The sequence below is a fragment of the Silurus meridionalis genome, chromosome 15 (genome assembly GCF_014805685.1).
Source record: "Silurus meridionalis isolate SWU-2019-XX chromosome 15, ASM1480568v1, whole genome shotgun sequence".
Classification (NCBI taxonomy): Eukaryota; Metazoa; Chordata; class Actinopteri; order Siluriformes; family Siluridae; genus Silurus; species Silurus meridionalis.
The window spans coordinates 8680019-8699627 of NC_060898.1; the positions used below are offsets into that span (position 1 = coordinate 8680019).

Sequence of the window (19609 nt, forward strand, 5' to 3'; positions counted from 1 at the left end):
GTAGTATGAAGTTAGTTAGTGCAGTATTATGTGGATTCTTTGTTCACAGTCTAGACCAAAATGTTTAATCTAGTAAACAGAATTATGGGATTCTCTCTATTTACACTTGCAGTGCTGAATTTATTTGGCTAAACGAAGAAACTTTAGTAAACAGCTGTTTTTTTGCTAGGAGCACAAACACACCTTTGTTAACCTCTGCCCAGAAGAAGCACAGGGGTCCCAGTGTATTAAATATTTCAATGTTTTATTGTATATATGATTTTCAGTGTATGCTTGGTATTACTATAAGAAATGCAACGTGATAATGTGTATAAGTGTATATTGTCCTTGAACTTATAACCACACGTAAGAAATTCTTTGGCTCTGCTGAATTAGCCTTGAACACACACACACACACACACACACACACACACACACACACACACACACACACACACACAAAGAAATCCTGGATCATGCATCATGGACATAAGCCCCAGTCTGCCAAGCTGTGGATGCCCATTGGCTCTGGTCCAACACACACACACACACACACACACACACACACACACACACACACACACACACACACACACATTTTCTTTAGTGGCAACACTGAAACTTATTCTTGAACCTTAAAATATTTTAAAACTAGGTCTAACCAAGAGTCTAACCTTGTGTCTTACTGTCATGTCAATCAAATTGTAAGTCAGTTGGTAGTTCGTGTTGGTTTCTGTCATTATCATTCTTTTAACTCTCTTGCCCAAGTTTAAACTTCATTACAGTGTAATACTGCACTAATAGCTAATTGGTCTCTGTTTGTACAGTGTCGCAGATGCACAGATACTGGCAACTTTTGAAAAACTTGATAAGGGAAGAATATCTGGAAAAAAAAACACTATTTTACCACAGCCCAACATTATCATTGGCTATTGCTTTCCATATACAGTAGTTAAATTCTTCTCAATCAAAAATGTAGCCTGGCCCACTCGCAACAACAGCCTTGTGGTGCTGTAAACCACAACTAACACTTAAAAAGTACCACTGCTTATTTGTTTTGCTTGCATTGCTGCAGTCCAAAGTTAAAGTCCAGTTCACATCAAAAGCATTTCTGAAAGTTTTTCTATTGTAACTAATTAATTCACATGTTACATGTGTGACCCTGGTTTAAGGGCACCACCTGCCTGAATTAGAAAATTCCTGACTAACAAGACATACACAGGCTAATTTCAGTCATCTTTCTCTCCCCCTCCTTTTTATCCTCCCTCTCCCCTTTTACATCAACTAATATGGAAAAAACTCCACAAAGTTTGTATCCCTGCTGCTCAAATTAAGTTTTGTATTAGTTCAAAGATGTGTGACATTTTATGCATTAGTATTTGCCAGATTATGTTTGTCAGGTAGTTACACATTGTTCTTTTATAATATTTGACCTGGTTTAAACTAACTGCGTATTTTAAGTGAAGCTAGTTTGATTCCTTTGGTTAGATTTTTTATGCCACATTTGTTTTCTGACTGGTGTACAATATATGCCCCACTCTGGTCATAATATGGCCAATGACCAAAAATATGTTAGTAGGCTAAGTGTGTGTGTTGCTGGTACGAGTGCCACTGGTGTCATTCTGAATTATGTAAATGTCCACCAACCAAAAAGTGTTTAGCAGTTGTCATTTTTTTTGTCAAAAATGACAAATGAGGAGAAACTCATTATGCATGAGAAATACACTTTCTTTTCTCTTTAAATATATACTATGTGACCCAACAGTGTAGGATTGCTTTATGGTGTGTGAATATAGATGTATAAGCAAGCAACAAGGCAGAGGAAGGATGTAAGCAAAGCCAAACAGAGAAGCGGAATAGAGAAGCAGCAAGAGAGAAAACATGATATCGAGAAATAGATGTGGATATGAGTTTATTAGGTATAAAAATTCTTGCCATATACTGTCATGTTGTAAACAGAATTTTTTTTATGTCATTGTTCTGTCTGCATGTGTGCATGTATGTATGTACTGTGATGCAGGACTTACTATCAAGACTAGAAGCTCAAACTTAAAATTATAAACACTCTACTGACTCACAGTGACAGTTGACTTCCTGTTGAATCATTTGATAAATCAGTTTCCTGCTGGTTTTCTAGCAAAATCCACTGCCTATTTGTTCCACTAAGAAGATGGATTTTAACTCAAATTTCCTATCAAATTTAAAGCAACTTTGCTTTGCTCTGAACCAGCTGGTGATGAATTCTGTATTGACTCAATGAAACTAGCTATGCAGCTACGTGCTTAGTGTTAGCAGTCTTAAGGTCATATATCAGGTTAATTGAACATGAATATCTCACCAGGAGTAAATAACTGTGAATATGCTGTATGAGTCAGTGGTCTAAACTAAAGCCCCACATAAGTCATTTGTCTTTGCAGTACAACTTGGTCAGCAGTCTATATCCTTAAAAATAGACACTGGTGTTTCTGCCCCACATTAAGTGTCTTGTCCACATCAACCTCTCTCTGGACCCACCATGGCCCTGACAATGGCAGTGCTGCTACTGAAAATTAGGGCTAATAGTTCATTCTATCTACATGCCCAAGAGCCAGATTTACTTATTATATTGTGTCAGGGTATCATTAAATATTCATGACATATTTACACAATATAGTTTCAACTCTGCCAGCACTTTGTCAGTACCATCTGTTACCAAACAAACACGACATCAGTCAGTGGAAGCAATTTGTCCTAAAGGATGAGAGGACACTGAGACAGGCTTTGACTGAACATAATGCTACAGTACACGCTGTACAAATTAAAAGCAAGCAAACAAAGGTAGCTCATATTAAATATTTATATAAATGTTTATGATTAAATTTCTGACATTGAGAAAACATTAGAAAAAAAACACATTTAATGGCAAAGATTGCAATGAAATGAGAAAAATATTTGAATTCTGTAATTTTGGTTTTCTCATGTCCTGGAGGACAGGACTCAAGTAAGCTGTCTTATATGGTCGCATTAAGATAGCTATGAAGTTGCTTTGCAATCACTGACCTTTAAGGCCTTTGGAGAAAATGGATCAAATACACTTTGACTACACAACCAATGTCTTTGCTAAAAATAACTTCTTATGTTAAACATAATTAACCCCCTCTCCCCTGCGTTTTCGGAGCTGACACAGAATTGTTACATATGTAGGACAGGGAAGGATACATACCCAGTATATGCTGCCTTTAAAAAGAGTGCAGATGGAGGCACCTGAGATGGCACCATATTATGCAAACAGTTAGACTAAGACATGGTCTTATATTTTTGATTAAGTTTGTTAACACAATAAGTCAATTGAAAAAACCCTGCAAAGATAAAACTACATTTGTGTGTGTATGTGTGTGTGATTAGGTTGGAGGGGTGAACTCTAGACCCCATATGATTCAGTACTTATGTCATTCTTTCAGCAGCACCAGAGAAAAATTTGCTCCTTATGTATTGAGATTACCATTGAGTCTCTCTATGCATTTCTAATGTAATATTAAAATGTATCTGGTTTCTCGATTCCAGGAGAATTCTAGCAGTAGTATAAAATATATGATGAGTTTAATACAAACTGAAAAGTGAATGTCTTTATTTGACTAAAGCTAAGTTTATAAAAAGCTTTCTTTTTTTAGTTACAACCTTTTTAATCACACTCTTTCTGTCTCTCTCTCTCTCTCTTTCTCTTTGAGTAATGCTAAGTTACGGGAAGGAAGTGCTGTTACAGGATATGTCATCATATCCGGGTCAAACCACCTTCGATGTCTCTCCGTTGCGTTTCTGGTGATTTGTATATCATGTATAATTAAATCTACAGAAAAGATTTCCTGTATACTTTTCACTATACATTTATCAACTACTTTATTAAGTAAAACCTGAATACCTGCTCATTATTGCAGTGGAACAATCAGGCAATGAAGGGGTAGAAAAACAGATCATAAGTTCATGCAGATACAGCTAAAAAAAGGTTAATTTAATTTTTACATTAAATTAGTGGGCAACAATGTGATTTTAGCACATTTTGGTATAGTTGTTGTTGTGAGAATATGCAGTTGGTTTGAGTAGTAACTGCTGGTCCCCTGGAATATTTATGCACAAAAGTGCAAAAACAGTAAAAAAGAAAAAAAAAAAGGGCAAAAAAACGCCCAATGAGTAGCAGTTCTTGCTGATGAGAGAGGCCAGAGGAGAATGGTCGGATTGGTTTGGGCTTACATGAAGAATGCAATAGCTTAAATAACCACTCTTTATGATTGTGCAGCACAGAAAAGCATTTCAGAAATCTTGAACATTCTGAACCATGATGCAGATGGGAAAAAACAGTGCAAGACCTCATCAGGTTCGACATAACCGTTTGCATTATTTAGAGAGCCAACAATTAGCTGGAGTGTTATCTATAATAGAATATCCTGTCCAGTCTGTGGACCTAAATCCTAATGAATTTCTATTGGGATAAACTGGATTGCAAGGTTAGAAAAACATTTCCAGCCAGCAAAGACACCTTTGGCAAAATTTGCAAGAAGCATGGCAAATTATTTTAGCTGGATGTTAGGAGAAACACACAATAAAAATTTAACATTTGATCCAAGACCATCTTGTTAAATGAAAACAAAATACTGTTTAATTATTTTTTTTCTAAAAGCATGCTGCTGTGCACATTGCAAGGTTTATAAAGACATGCCTAATGTACATGAACTTGCATGCCCTGCACAGATCCCTCAACTGTAGTCATCACTTTTTGTACAAAGTTCTTCTTGCCCAACCTCAGTGCCAACCATACTAATGCTTTCGAGACTGAATGACCAAATCTCCAAACCTGGTGGGAAATAATACTGGAAGTGTTTGTTTGTATGTTTATTTACTTACAAGCGGACGAAGTAAAGGATGGCAGGATGGATGGTTGGAAGAATGGTTGCTAAAGATGATTGAATGAGCACATTTATTTGTCAATCAATCAATCAATCAATCAATCAATCAATCAATCAATCAATCAATCAGTAATGCTGAAATCTAAAAACTTAATTTTAAACTAGCATTTGAACAGTAAAATTCATGTGTTTAGCCAGTCTATTATGAGACTGAATTATAGGCTTGTCTGACTTGTCTGATCGGTAATGGATATAAACACAATAAGGGAAGTAAATAACCAGGTTGTTCTTCCCGTTTCGTCACAACACCTGTCAAAATGAATTCTATGCTTTTTTTCAATGTACTTCCTAATGACATCATCCACCAGCTTTGTGAGAATATGTGATGACACCATTCCCAATAAATGCACTCTTGTTCTCATTCAGAATCAGTGTGGTGGTTTACAGCAAGCAGCAAGTTTATTTTATCCAGTAATACACTAAATGAATGGAGTAAATATTTGTTACTAATAACTGATCAGTTTTTTAATACAAAATATTTACATTACTGAAAACGAGTGTTCTAATGGAATTAGTCAAACACTCATTACGAAGTACCGTAATTTATAAAGCGCACCCAAATATAAGCCGCACCCACTGAATTTGACAAAGATTTTTATTCTGAATATAAACAAGCCGCACCTGTCTATAAGCCTCAGGTGTCTACATTGAAACTAATGAACTTTACACAGGCTTTAATGAAAGACAGTGTCTGTTACACGACTTGTATCTAAACAGTAGCCTACCAAGAAAGTCATTGTTCACTCTTTTCCTCCTTCCTTTCACAACAGTTTCTCTCGGGAGTTTTTCTTTTGGCATCGTCGTGCGTTTAAAAATCACCATCGGTTAAGCTTTTCTCCTGATGCCGTGCAGCTCAGAACACAGGTGAAGTGCATTTTTTCATGCCTGGTGAAAAATCCATAAATTAGCCGCTTTATTGTTTAAGCCGCGGGGTTCAAAGAGTGGGAAAAAAGTAGCGGCTTATAGTCCGGAAAATACGGTAAAAGCTGTCAGAACGTATTCTTAAGAAGAGCTTTAAATTCAAGACCATAGTTAAATACCATAGAACTACATAAATCTACATCTACTGTTCTAAATGAGTGAAACGTTATTACGAGGGTCATATACAGAAAGCCCAATTAGGATTGCAGCTATTGACTTTGTTTGCAGTTGGCAACAACCCACTGTCCTTCCACCTACTGTTTTTGTATTTGAATGAATGGTGGCAGCTAATATAAGATTAATTATTTAAGGCAGTGTTATAGCCATTGTAGGCATAGAATGAGCCTTATTGCACCCTATTATTTTATAATTTCAAGTAATCAGAAAACACATTGGTATATTGGTGTACTGGTGTATTTCATTGCTTACATGTGCAACATGTTACATACATTAAAGCTTCTATTTAAATGGCAGCATTAGACAAATATCTTAAGTGAATCTATATAAAGATTCACATAATTCTTCTGAATTAAAAGTTAGTAAATAATCTATAACCAATATAATTAAATAAATGAACTAATTATACTAAAAATGGTGAGGTTCTTTTTTCTTATGAATCTACACTTTGTGTTATGCTACGATAATATGGAACCAAATTAAGACGGTGTGCAAAACCACCTGAAGTATTTCAGAGGTTTTGGGAAACAGTGATATTGTGTAGTCTATGCAAATATGAATTAGCCTAGCACATCAACAGATGCTTGAGTGAGCAGCTGAACAGGAAACATCCTGGTGCAAGCGCCAGTGAAAGATCACTGAGGCAAGTTTTGTGGTACAAATGACAAATGATTGAGACAACATGTGGATAAATGATAAACGAAGCTCATATTTATAAACTCTTGTCATCTCTGTAAACAGCGATGTTTACCAAGTTTTCCACTGCTACAGAGAGCCTGTTAGCATGTACTACTTTTCTGTGTATTTACTCAAAGCACTGCTTGTGGATTGGAGCAGTACACTGTAGAGATCTTATCTGAGAAAGAGCTACATTCAAATCAGCAGTTTTGCACTTTAGACTATGAATAAAACTAGTAAAGCTAGTATGCTACCATTAACATGCAGTTTTCACAAAATCACAAAACTGTTGAAGAAGGTGGTTAGAAGCAACTAAATAAAAAAATCCTGTGTGGTAGAATATTTAAGCAAATATTTAATCTTTTTAATTTCAGGGCTTGTAAAATGTATAATAAAATTTATAAAATTAATGTAACAGTTTAACCCCTCTATATAATGCAGTTTGTAAAATCCGAGTTCTTCATTTCCAGATCATTTCCAGTTCTTCAAAATCAGCAGTTTTACACAAGAGGGAGCAGTGTTACACTCATGATTAGTGTACATGAAATTAGCTTTTAGTGCAGCCAATAAAACAGTTGGGAGTATGATTTTGTTCTGTTCACCATTCCACACAGACAAATCCAAGCACTATTCTCTCAATTTCAGTCTAATGATGTCATTATAAACATACCCACGTTCATGTATTTTGTGTAATCAGTAAGCATTATGTTTATAAACAGAACAATATCTGAGTTTAATCCATGCCATAAGGTTCAAGTAAGATAAATGTACACTATATGGCCAAATGTAAATGGACACTAAAGCAGGACCCCATGTATGTGGGCTTTTCCCACCACAAAGTTTTGCGCACATGATTGTCTTCAATGTCTTTGCATGCTGAAGTATAATGATTTTATGTCCCAGGATAATAATAATGCCTTTGTGGAGCATACACATACACATATAACGTATTACTATTTGTTATTATACCGTTATGTTACAGATGCATGGATTTAACTGTGTCCAAGTTTTTTTAAATTGGTATCCACTTCAGGAGACCAATCAAAGCAGTAAAGTTCTCTTTCTTAATAGGTACGTGACAGTGCTAACGCATGAAAGTGCATTGTTTTGTGGCGTTTCAAAATCAGGAAACAAGACAATAAAACAGGACTTCATGAAACTGAAGATAACCTTTTGTAATATATTGCACTTCTGTGTGTGAATGTGTGTGGTTGCCTTGGACAAAACCCTACGTGAGAATTAGATCTGGAAGTGGGAATGGGAAAAGTAGACACACACATACACACACACACACACACACATTACAGATACTGCCAAGTGAGCGGAGAGTTGCACAGAGAGGGACAGATCCCAGCTGTTAGCGTGTGTCTTGTGTGACTGTGTACAACTGTACAACCCGTACACTGTAAAAAACAGAAAAAAAGAAAAAAGTGTAACAGTGTAGCGTTTACAACGTACAAAGGTTTCATTTTACATTACGGACATGGATTATGGAAAACCAGAAATACTAGTTAAAGAACTGCAGCTAAAGGTGAGTCTCTGATCATAATAACCAGGTCATAATGCAACATTAACAGTTCAATTTATGTTAATTTAATATGACCTAAACACTAGGTGTCATGTTGTAATAGTTCCATTTTGGGAAGACAACTGAGATGCTAAAATATTAAAAGTTTTATTGTAAAGCATAATAAAAAAAGACTGTACTGTACATATTAAACTATAAAGAAATAAGAAAAAACAAGTTTTTGGTTAATACAAAATCAGGAATGTATGCAAAACACCATTAAAGTTAATGCTTGCATTGTTATGGCTAAGTCAATCCCTGTTAGTGGAACCCTAACACTATATTCACAGTATCTTCTGTTTACACTAGCTTGTATTTTGTCTCTAATGATGTGCAGTGATTTTTTTTGGAATGCTTGTAGCGTGTATTACTTCAAAAATCGAACTATTTAAACACAAATTGAATAACGCAGTTGTATGTGTATTAACCTTCTTCCTAGCTTGGCAAAGCTAGCCATCTGCACTGACTATTAACTCACCATGTGCACCAATAATCTCATCCGTTTTTTCTTAAAAAACTTTATTTTGTAATGTTGTTCTACACAATTTTTAAGTTAAATAAACACAATATTTTCCTTACATTTTTGGAAAGGATACTAATTGATGAACTAAAGCTGCAAGTGAGGAACCAAAAAAACTGTTGAAACATACTTTTTCATAAGTTATAGAGCTGAAAGGTCATTTGTTGTATGTCACATATATTGTTTAGATTAATTGCTTTACTGCATTGTCTCATTTGCTTTCAATTTAGAACATCTTAATTGAAATGTTGCTTCTTGCTTGCTAGCATTACCTTATTGCACATGTGCAATTTTATCTACAGAAATTTACTAAATTAGCACCAACTATTGATGAGAAAACCTAATGTTTATTGTTTGCAGGTTGAGGCATTTGCTGGGATACTTAAGCATACAATTATATACTTGCTAATACCAGAGACCAGTTTAGCTTGTAAGCAAAACAGAAACATTAGTACACATTGTACACATGTTGTCACAGCCTAGTGTCTAAACTTGGCCCAGCCATTAAAATTGCTTACACACCAAAATTTGAAATCATGTGACAGCACTCTAATGTGACAAAAAATAGACACACTTCTAATTAAAGAATAAAAGATCAATGAATCAAGTAATCAGATAAAAATGTATTTTAATTTATTAAAGAGCAATATCAAATACACAAGAGAAAATAAGACACCCTCTTATTAACAAATACATTTTTTTTTTTTTTTGAAAAATTGATATCTGTAAAATCTAAACCCATTTAGTGCATTTAATTGCCTTATTACATCCAAATGCAAATACAAATATATAAATAAAAAAATCATAAATATAAAAGTCAATTTCAAATTACTTTAAAAAAGTTAAAAGCACTGTACAGTGTTTTCTTTATGTTTTGGTTTGAAATGATTCCAAACATTGGAACTTTCTGTTGTTTTCTCTCCGTTCCTCCATTTTTCATTTTGCAGCATCTTCTGTGTTACCTGTCCATAGGTCAGATTTTTAAACATGGCGTACGTACAAAACGAGCCTGAAAATGTGCTGCTTTCAACACAAAAAGGTTGTTCCACATACGTAATACGTACAGAAGGCAAGAAAAGGAATTGGCACAGATAGCACAAACAACCATTACATATAAAGTGGCATACACATGTTTCCAGCACCGTTTTGTGTGTAAGCCACATTTATAAATGAGACCCCTGAATGGTCCAGAGTTTACCGGGTGGTGCGTCAGTAATAATGGTCCATGGTGAAACACAGTGCTTTGTGTGTAGTTAAATGGACAAATAATTTGCCTCGACGCTTTTTTGTATTCTAATTACTGTATTTTTCAGACTATAGGCCGCCACTTTTTCCCACGTTTTGAACCCCGCGGCTTAAACAATAAAGCGGCTAATTTATGGATTTTATGGAAAAACTGAGCAACATAACATTAGACCAATGAAATTTCCAAACAAAAAATGCACCTCACCTGTGTTCTGAGCCGCACGGCATCGGGAGAAAAACTTCCACCGGTGTTGATTTTTAAACGCACGACGATGCCAAAAGATAAACTCCAGAGAGAAATAGTTGTGAAAGGAAGGAGGAAGACAGTGAACAATGACTTTCTTGGTCGGCTACTGTTTAGATACAAGCCGTTGTAAGGTGTTGAGTCAGGGTCATGGGAGAGCTCGCTAACTCCAGTTGCAACAGAAATCATATAAGCACAGACAGGTTTCCAAAACTCGTGCTTTTTTTTTTTTTCTTGGCAACAGTGTTACGGGTTAGTCAAAGAAACTTAGAAAAGAGCATCAGAAAATAATAAGGACATAATCCTCGGTCTTGCACACATGCAGTAATAGCGGAAAAATGCGGCGGCAGGCTATTCCCAAAATACCGCTCTGCTCTTAAAGGAGCCACAACATATTTCACCCGTTACACCCTGTAGCAGACACTGTCTTTCGTTAATACCTGTGTGAAGTTCAGTAGTTTCAGTGTAGACAGGTGCGGCTTATTTATGGTAAAAATCTAAATCTTTGTCAAATTCAGTTGGTGTGGCTTATATATGGGTGCGCTTAATAGTCCAGAAATGACGGTATACTTGAGAAATCGTTTTAGCCCTGATATATATGTGTATATATTCGTACAAATATACTTACAAATGTGTCAGTGTTGGTTTCATTTAAATCAATTATAAATATTGACTCTTTTTTTATTACATTTTTTGTACCAGTAGTCTAACTGAAGCCATGCAGAAGTGAAACGCTATCTTCTTAAACTTCATATCAGCTTCATAGCTACTGCATATGGCATGTCATATACTGTACATAGCCTACGGGCAAGGCGACTTTAAAGCACTTGGACTATAAAATGACACATGCACACATACTTGCTTTTGATACGGGCAGACTGTGGGTTGTAACTAGATCTAGTGTGTTTGTGTGCACATGTGTGTTGGTGGGGGAATTTAAGAATGAATGCATCAACGTTTAGACTAGTTATAGACAGTCCAAAAACACCCAGGATATGTTTGTATTTATTAAAATGCAGTTGCTGCACATAGCCAAGGGGAAATTTGTATATGCCAAATGCAAAAATAAAAATAAAACGATGGAGATGTTACTCTTTTAAGCTTTAAACTCATCTTCCTGTAGAACATTTCAATTCCTAGTGGAGGAAGTAGCAAAGCCACATGAGGAAGTGCTTACCTGAACTTGAGATTAGCTCCTGCACATACACACTCACATGCATGCACACGCACACATACACACACACACACACACACACACACACACACACGGTGCATTGCATGAGATTTTAGAATGATAGAGATCAACTGCAAATGCTCCTAATATAAAGCCAGATTGTTCTTCCTCTTCAGGATGTTAACATAACCATAGAGCATGGAAACACACATCTCAACATTAAACCCTGTCCCAAATATGTACTATTGTCCACACTATGGTACAATCAATGGTCACAGGTGATATATATATATATATATATATATATATATATATATATATATATATATATATATATATATATATATATATATATATATATATTCATATGTGTGTGAGAGATTACTTAAAAAAAAAGGTCTGAAAGCTTTCAGAAATGGAAAGTGCTTATGTAATTACGTCATTTGAAAAGGCTTTGTGCTTTATTTGAAAGTCAGTACCTATACTCTGATTTTAAATGATTTCCATGTGTGAAATCCTACCCCTTATGGCTTCATTCAGACCTTCCCATGACTCATCTCTGGAAGATTTTCAAAATCATGTCTTTTTTTCTTTTCCTTTGTCTCCTACGTCCAGTTAATAATCTGTGGAACAATATGAATCTGTTCTGCAATTTTCAATTTGCTAATTGTTATATAGATAAGTAGAGATATTAGGCAACAACTATATATTAACTTTATTAGGCAACAATTCTGACAATTACTTTTAATTTCTTTTCTTAGGTAGAAGCATCTGTAGCAATATTTTAGTAATGTACATTGTGTCATTTTTATGACATCTTTTACAGAAAGATTAGAATTGGAAATTTACAGTCATAGTAGTGAGACACTCAGTAATTACAAGTCTTTTTTTTGCAAATACTGGTGTTTTACTAGTGGGTTTATGGTGTACATACATATGAATAATAGCTACATTTCTGTTTTTGTGGAAACATGACTAACATAGCCACGGTGTCTTCATGTGTGTGTGTGTGTGTGTGTGTGTGTGTGTGTGTGTGTGTGTGTGTGTGTGTGTGTGTGTGTGTGTGTATACACAGGTACACAAAAAGTGTTAAAAAAGAAGATATTGCAAATTAAAAGCACAAAAGCAAAGATGTTAGTCATACATTACCTAATTCTAAATCTCTCTCTCATGACTTCCTTATTTCAGAGTTTTGCTTTGACCTGAGCAGGGGGGGAAAAGTCCAGGTTGCTATAGAAACCACAGTGTGAATTTACAAACCGATACACACACATACAAACACACGCACACACACGTGGCCATGTTAGTCATGTAGCCATAGAAACTCAACCACAACGTTTGGTCTGGGCTAATCATAGATACACTAATGCCAACTAAACGCTGCGGGAGCACCAATTTAGTTTCATGCTAACAACAATTAACAGGAAATTTGTAGCAAAGTTTTTGCAAAATGGATTTAAACAATGAATCAAAAGTGTGAGCCCATGTCCTCTATCATTTGTGCAGAGCCTAGTAGCGTAGAGATGTAAAAGTTATTAAACTGAGGGAAGTAAAGCAGACATGCCATTGTTGTCATTTTTGTAAGTATCTGTGCAGTACTTTACTGTGCATTTTTTTTTTACTTTCACTTACTCCATATTAAAAAAGAATAAAATTTGCTATTACATTTTCTCAGTACACAACAAAACTAATTGAAAAATATCGTTTAATATATATTTTTAATCATAAGATTTAGCCTCACACAGCTCAAAGCATTTCACCAACATCCTAGTGTAGCACAGCTATTTGTACTCTTCCATCCAACTCTATCTGTACTAAGTTATGTGTGTTTAGTTTTTTCTAATGATAAATGACTATTAGCTTGTAGCCAAGCTTTTCTTGTCATTGTGGCCATATTAGGTTGCCTGTGTGAGGTTTGCCATTTAGTTACTCTTAGTTAACTTCTATATAATGTGTGCATGTGTTCATTTGCTAGTCACCATAATGAACGTGAAATTTAATGATCAGTGGAAACGCTACATTTACCTTTAACTGTTAAACTGTTCAATTATTAAGTGCATTCATTTATTCACTTTTACATTTGTTGTATCACACATTTTTTTTTTACATTACACAACACAAGGACAGGTGAATGCAAGTGCAGTTATAAATATTTTAAATAATATCACTCCAGACTAAATATCTCAACCAGACTAATATGGGTAATGTTAAAAAAGAATGTAGCAATTTAGCTTCCTGGTTAGTAGCTAATCCTAGCAGTATGGATTATTTAGCGTTTTATGTCCAACTTCAATAATTTCTCTTAAAATTAACTATCAACTGAGTGAATGAATGAAGAACGGAAGGAATGAAGACATTTGTTAAAGGATACTTAAATAAGTAGAACAGTTAAGTAGAACCTATCTTTAGAAAATTTTATATTGAATGTAAAACACACACACACACACACACACACACACACACACACACACACACACACACACACTTTCATACACATTTGTATTTCCCAAATGGGGTCTAACAAATGTAAACTATTTCATAAATATTTTCATTAATTACATTGAATTTAATCAATTTAATTTGTCAATATAATATAATACATATAATCAATATAATAAAAAAGTGTATTGCATTAATTTGATTCATTATATAAAATTTTAATTTATATATATTATTTAACCAAGCAGTCATTTTATTTTAAATTGTTTAAAAAATGTAAACTGTTAAAATTTTCTCAAATTATTATTAATAATAATAAACTGTGTTAATAAACGACAAGAAATCTTATGCATTTCCAGAGATTTGAACCTGTACGACTGTATATGATCTATATAATATATTATATAGAATATTTAACATACATCCTAGACATCACTGGAATATATACGATATAGTCATGCTACTTAGGGTATATTATACTGTTTCAATCACAACTTTGAGTTAATATTATAGGTGATTTGATTGGATAGGAGATTAATCCATGCTGTATAGAGAAGAGCCTTTATTTGACACATATACATTGCAGCACAGTGAAATTATTTTCTTCGCATATCCCAGCTGGTTTGAAACCTGGGGTCAGAGCACAGAATCAGCCATGATAGCCAATGGAGCACAGAGGGTTAAGGGCTTTGCTCAAGGGCCGTAGAGTGGCAGCTTGATGATTCCTGGGCTTGAACTCCAGACCCCTGATTTAGAGTTGTCAAAAAATCTTTATATCAACTAACATAAAAAGGATGTGTTAATGTGCACTTATGTATTTATGTATCTATATACAAACTCAAACACGTTTTGAGTTTGTGTTTACTGAAAGATAGGGGCGTGGTGTGTGTATATGTGTGTGTGTGTGTGTGTGTGTGTGTGTGTGTGTGTGTGTGTGTGTGTGTGTGTGTGTGTGTGTGTGTGTGTTTAATTAAAAAAAAAAAACCTTGACATTATTCATAAAAACATCACATAATAGTACTCTTAATGCAGTATCAATTAATGAGTCTGAAAATGCAGTATCTGTGTCTTGTGTGTTTGTGCACTCACACTGGAGGAAGTGAGAGGTAGAAAAAGGAAGAAGTTGCAATGACAAAACCTTGTGTCTATTTGAATATGTCTCACATGCAAAGAACATTCTGGAATAACTAGACAGTTAACAAACTCATTTGTGTGATTGTGTATATGGAGTGGGGGGCAAAAAGCCTCCTGTACTTCATCCATGAGTAAAAGGTATTTGTTACAGTGATCATTATTTGACAGATATCTCTGCAGCTATGTTGTTGCTCTCGGGCTCCTGCATGTCCTTTAATCAATTCTGGAGGAATGTTCTTTTCTTGATGTCTTCACCAAGGTGCACCATTTCCTTCAACATGTTGTGGCCTTACTGGTGTTCCAGGCAATAATTTGAAATATAGTTTAAACCTCCATCATGTGGATGAGAGCATTAAGCATGAAGATTTATACAGAAACAGGTTCTTTATGTGGGGTTAATTAGAATCACTTCATTGATGACAGGGGCATGATAATTACTGTCGAACATAATAATAAATGTGATCTGTCTGAGCACAATCACATGCCCTACAAAAATGTAGACAAACATATGCGACCAGGCTAGTGATTTTTTCTGACAAGATTTATTTTGGTTACATTTTTTACATCACATAAACCTGCGCTGTTAACATGGATGTGTAGACCTGTTATCAGAATATGAATCTGACCACACACTTGCACACCATTTTGATGTGGACTCCTAAATATAGACACTTCCAACTGTGTTTGTTTGCCCACCTAATGTGTGTGTTTATGGTCATGTGTGTGAGCAGTAGTTTGGAGGGGATTAAAAATATATATATTAATAATAATATATTATTTTTAAAAACACAATCATACAATCAATGACACTTTCTCTTTTTTCTCCCCTCTCTCTATCTTTCCTCCTTCCACAGAGTGAGGTTGAAATGAAGATCAGGGGTCAGACTTTATTTAGCATCTAACTCTCACTCTAGGCTTTGCTGACCTTTGACCGCATTACATTTCTCTCCGGACAAGAAAAGTTTCCATAAAGCTGTTTGTGTGCTTCAGAATCCAATCTCAGAACCCATCTTAAATCCCCACTTACAACTACATATGGACAAGAGCAAAAGCATGAGATTCAAAGCAGTCAAAACCCATCATCTTAGCAGTGGTCTTTTAATTTATAATATCCATGTATGTTTGCATGCATGCATGTTTGGTTGTGTGTATGTACAGAAACTGTCTGTCTGTCTGTCTGTCTGTCTGTCTGTCTGTCTGTCTGTCTGTCTATCTATCTATCTATCTATCTATCTATCTATCTATCTATCTATCTATCTATCTATCTATCTATCTATCTATCCATCCACTTATACAGATATAGATTTTAATGAATGTGTAAAATATTAATGTAAAATAATAGTGCTACCATATCGTAATCATCAGTGATATACACCCCGAAGTGAGGCTTAGACAAATAAATGAAAAATGTTTTTTTTTTTTTTTGTTACAATACCAAACAGGAAGAGGCAGGATGAGTGGGCTATAACAAAAATAAATCACATGTACAATCTAGGTGTCTTTTTGTGTGGGTTTGTTCGCTTTATCCACACAGGATGACCCAGTTTGTATCACTAATTGCACAAATGGTTTCTCCAGTAAAAAAATGCCCCTAGATATATATCACTGTTATATGTATACGCTGTATTTTAAGTTACATAGTGTTAGCACATTTATAGGAAAAGTAAAAATAAACACAGATAAGGACTTTGTGTGTGTGTGTGTGTGTGTGTGTGTGTGTGTGTGTGTGTGTGTGTGTGTGTGTGTGTGTGTGTGTGTGTGTGTGTGTGTGTGTGTGTGTGTTTGTGTGTACCAGGTTCAGTTTAATACATGCCACACATGCCACACATGCTGTGTATATTTTCATGTATCAGTCTGGCCTAGAGCTTCATCATCACAGCAAGCACACACACATACAAACACACACATGCTCGGCAGGCTGCTAACAGCTGGAACTGTATTTTACACACAGTTGTTATTATTAGAGCTGTAGTGTGTGATTAATGTTGTTTTACTTTAAGCTTTCAGTAATTAATCTGTACATGGAGGGATTAATTTTAAATAAAATATAAAATGCAGTTATTGTGAGGAACTTGGACGATTTGTTGTTCATGCAGAGATGATTGCAAAGTTTTTCTCCAACAACACCAATATGCTAACACAGCAGATAAGGAAAGGGTTTATCATAGCAAGAAAATGTGATGGTTCATTTATATACTGCAAGAGCACAACTCTGGATGTAACTCTGCCCATAAAATAAATTGATAGGATTATTATTAACTCTTTTCACCCAAGGGAAAAATATTAAACTTAATTTGAGTTACCTGTGTTCAGCATTGTATTTAGATTACCGTTTTTTCAGACTATAAGCCGCTACCTTTTTCCCACGTTTTGAACCCCGCCGCTTAAACAACGATGCAGCTAATTTATGCTAATAAAAATTTTTTTTTAACAAAATAGAAAAGATAATGTTAAATTATAACTCTAACTTTAAACTCTAACTTCATGATTTATTCTAAGAAATCTTATCACACTACTTTATCTCTGTCTATAATTAAGTGCAGACAGAATTCTAAATCTGCTGAAAAATCTTTTTTATTTTTTATCATTCCTCGTGAAGTTTTCATGGCAAACATCAATGACAGCATTAGATTGCCAGTGCTGCCAAATGACCATGTTATAAGTGGGATAATCTATGGCAGAGGCAACCATGTCATGCATCAAAATTTTATATTGCACACCTGGCCATGGATTAGTAGACATCGTAGACATTTAGAGCATTAAGGGTTTGCAGTTTGTTCTTTTTTTACCTAGCCTATTATATTAAAATATAAGCATGTGTGTATGGTACAGTATGTTTTATTACATACATAACTTGTTCAACCTTCACATCATGTAGTCACTTGTGAACACTAGTACAGTAAAAGTGTAAATCCTGTCCAGTCCCTTGCAATCTATATATATATATATATATATATATATATATATATATATATATATATATATATATATATATCAAATATGCAATCAAATAAATTAATCTGTGCTGTTGAAGTTCATATCTGCCATACAGAAGATTTTGATCCTTGTGCATTTTTACAGTTTTTCAGTATTCAGTATTTCCTGATATGAACTATGAACATTCACAAGGCTAAATTTCTTCTGTATGGCATATATAAATTTCAACAGCACAAATTTATTTATTTGATTGCATATTTGATTTATTTTTATTGCAAAAGACCAGACAAGATTAACTTTTTTCTGTACTATAATTGTGTCTGCTCATTTCCTGGTTGTTCATCCATTTTCAGAAATTGTAATTCTGTAATATGCCCTGTCGCCAATTGAAGGTTCACAAGATTCACCTTTGACCTATTTTAGAGAAGTATTTGAATTTTAGTTGATCTGATTCCCTACACTTCCCTTCATTAGTGACATTTAGGACATACCGTATTTTTCGGACTATAAGCCACTACTTTTTTCCCACGTTTTGAACACTTAAACAACGAAGCGACTAATTTATGAATTTTTCCTGGGTTTTTCCTGGTTTCACAAACTTCAAGCCTAAAAACTGAACCGAATAACATTAGACCAATGAAATTTCCGAACGGAAACGAAAAAAACGCATCTTACCTGTGTTCTGAGCTGCACGGCATTGGGAGAAAAAAAGTTTTTTTTAAACACACAACGATGCCAAAAGATAAACTCCCGAGAGAAATAGTTGTGAAAGGAAGGAGGAAGACAGTGAACAATGACTTTCTTGGTCGGCTACTGTTTAGATACAAGCCGTTGTAACGCATTGAGTCTGGGTAATGGTATAGCTCGCTAACTCCATTTGCAACAGAAATCATATAAGCACAGACAGGTTTCCAAAACTCGTGCTTTTTTATTTTTCTTGGCAACAGCGTTAAGGAAGCGCAGCATATTTCACCCGTTACACCGTGTGTAACGTGTCTTTCGTTAAAGCCTGTGTAAAGTACATTAGTTTAGACACCTGTGGCTTATAGACAGCTGATAAAAATAAAAATATTTGTAAAATTCAGTGGGTGCGGCTTATATATGGTATATACGGTTTATAGTCCGGAAATTACGGTATTCACAATTTATCAATTCAAAACATATTTACAAAAAAAATTAAAGTCTAATAGAAATTTAGCTGGTTAACCATTTTACATTTAACATCTTATGCAATGAACTGATACCGAGATGTTTTGGGGGTAACCCCAAATGTACGTACCTCCATGTAAAATGGTTGAACCAGTTGTCAGAATCTGTCAATCTAAATTCATATAATAATTCTGATCCAAACCATAGTATATAAGAGGAAATACTAAAGCTGTGGATTGTCATACTGACACCATGACCAAACATTTTGACTATTTATTTTTTTTAACAATGACCAAAGGACTTGTTATTCTGATGGTATGATCATTGACACAAATACTTACTTTTGAGAGATGAACTAAGTATTTTGAGATAAGTACAGGCTTTTGCAAGAAATTCAATGTCAAGTCAAGTCAAGTTTATTTCTATAGCGCTTTTCACAACAGACATTGTGTCAAAGCAGCTTTACAGAATTTAACAGTTAAGCTGAACAATGTGCAATGTGTTG

General features: G+C 34.8%; 1 protein-coding gene across 1 annotated transcript in view; it reads left to right on the top strand.

Moving 5' to 3' along the window:
* Positions 1-8023: 8023 nt before the first annotated feature.
* The window catches only part of LOC124397546 (formin-binding protein 1), a 71714-nt gene continuing 60128 nt past the window's right edge, over positions 8024-19609 (top strand). Inside the window, 1 exon segment of the mRNA XM_046867084.1 lies at positions 8024-8226. Within this exon segment, the coding sequence (XP_046723040.1) occupies positions 8179-8226 (48 nt within the window). The 5' untranslated portion in view covers positions 8024-8178.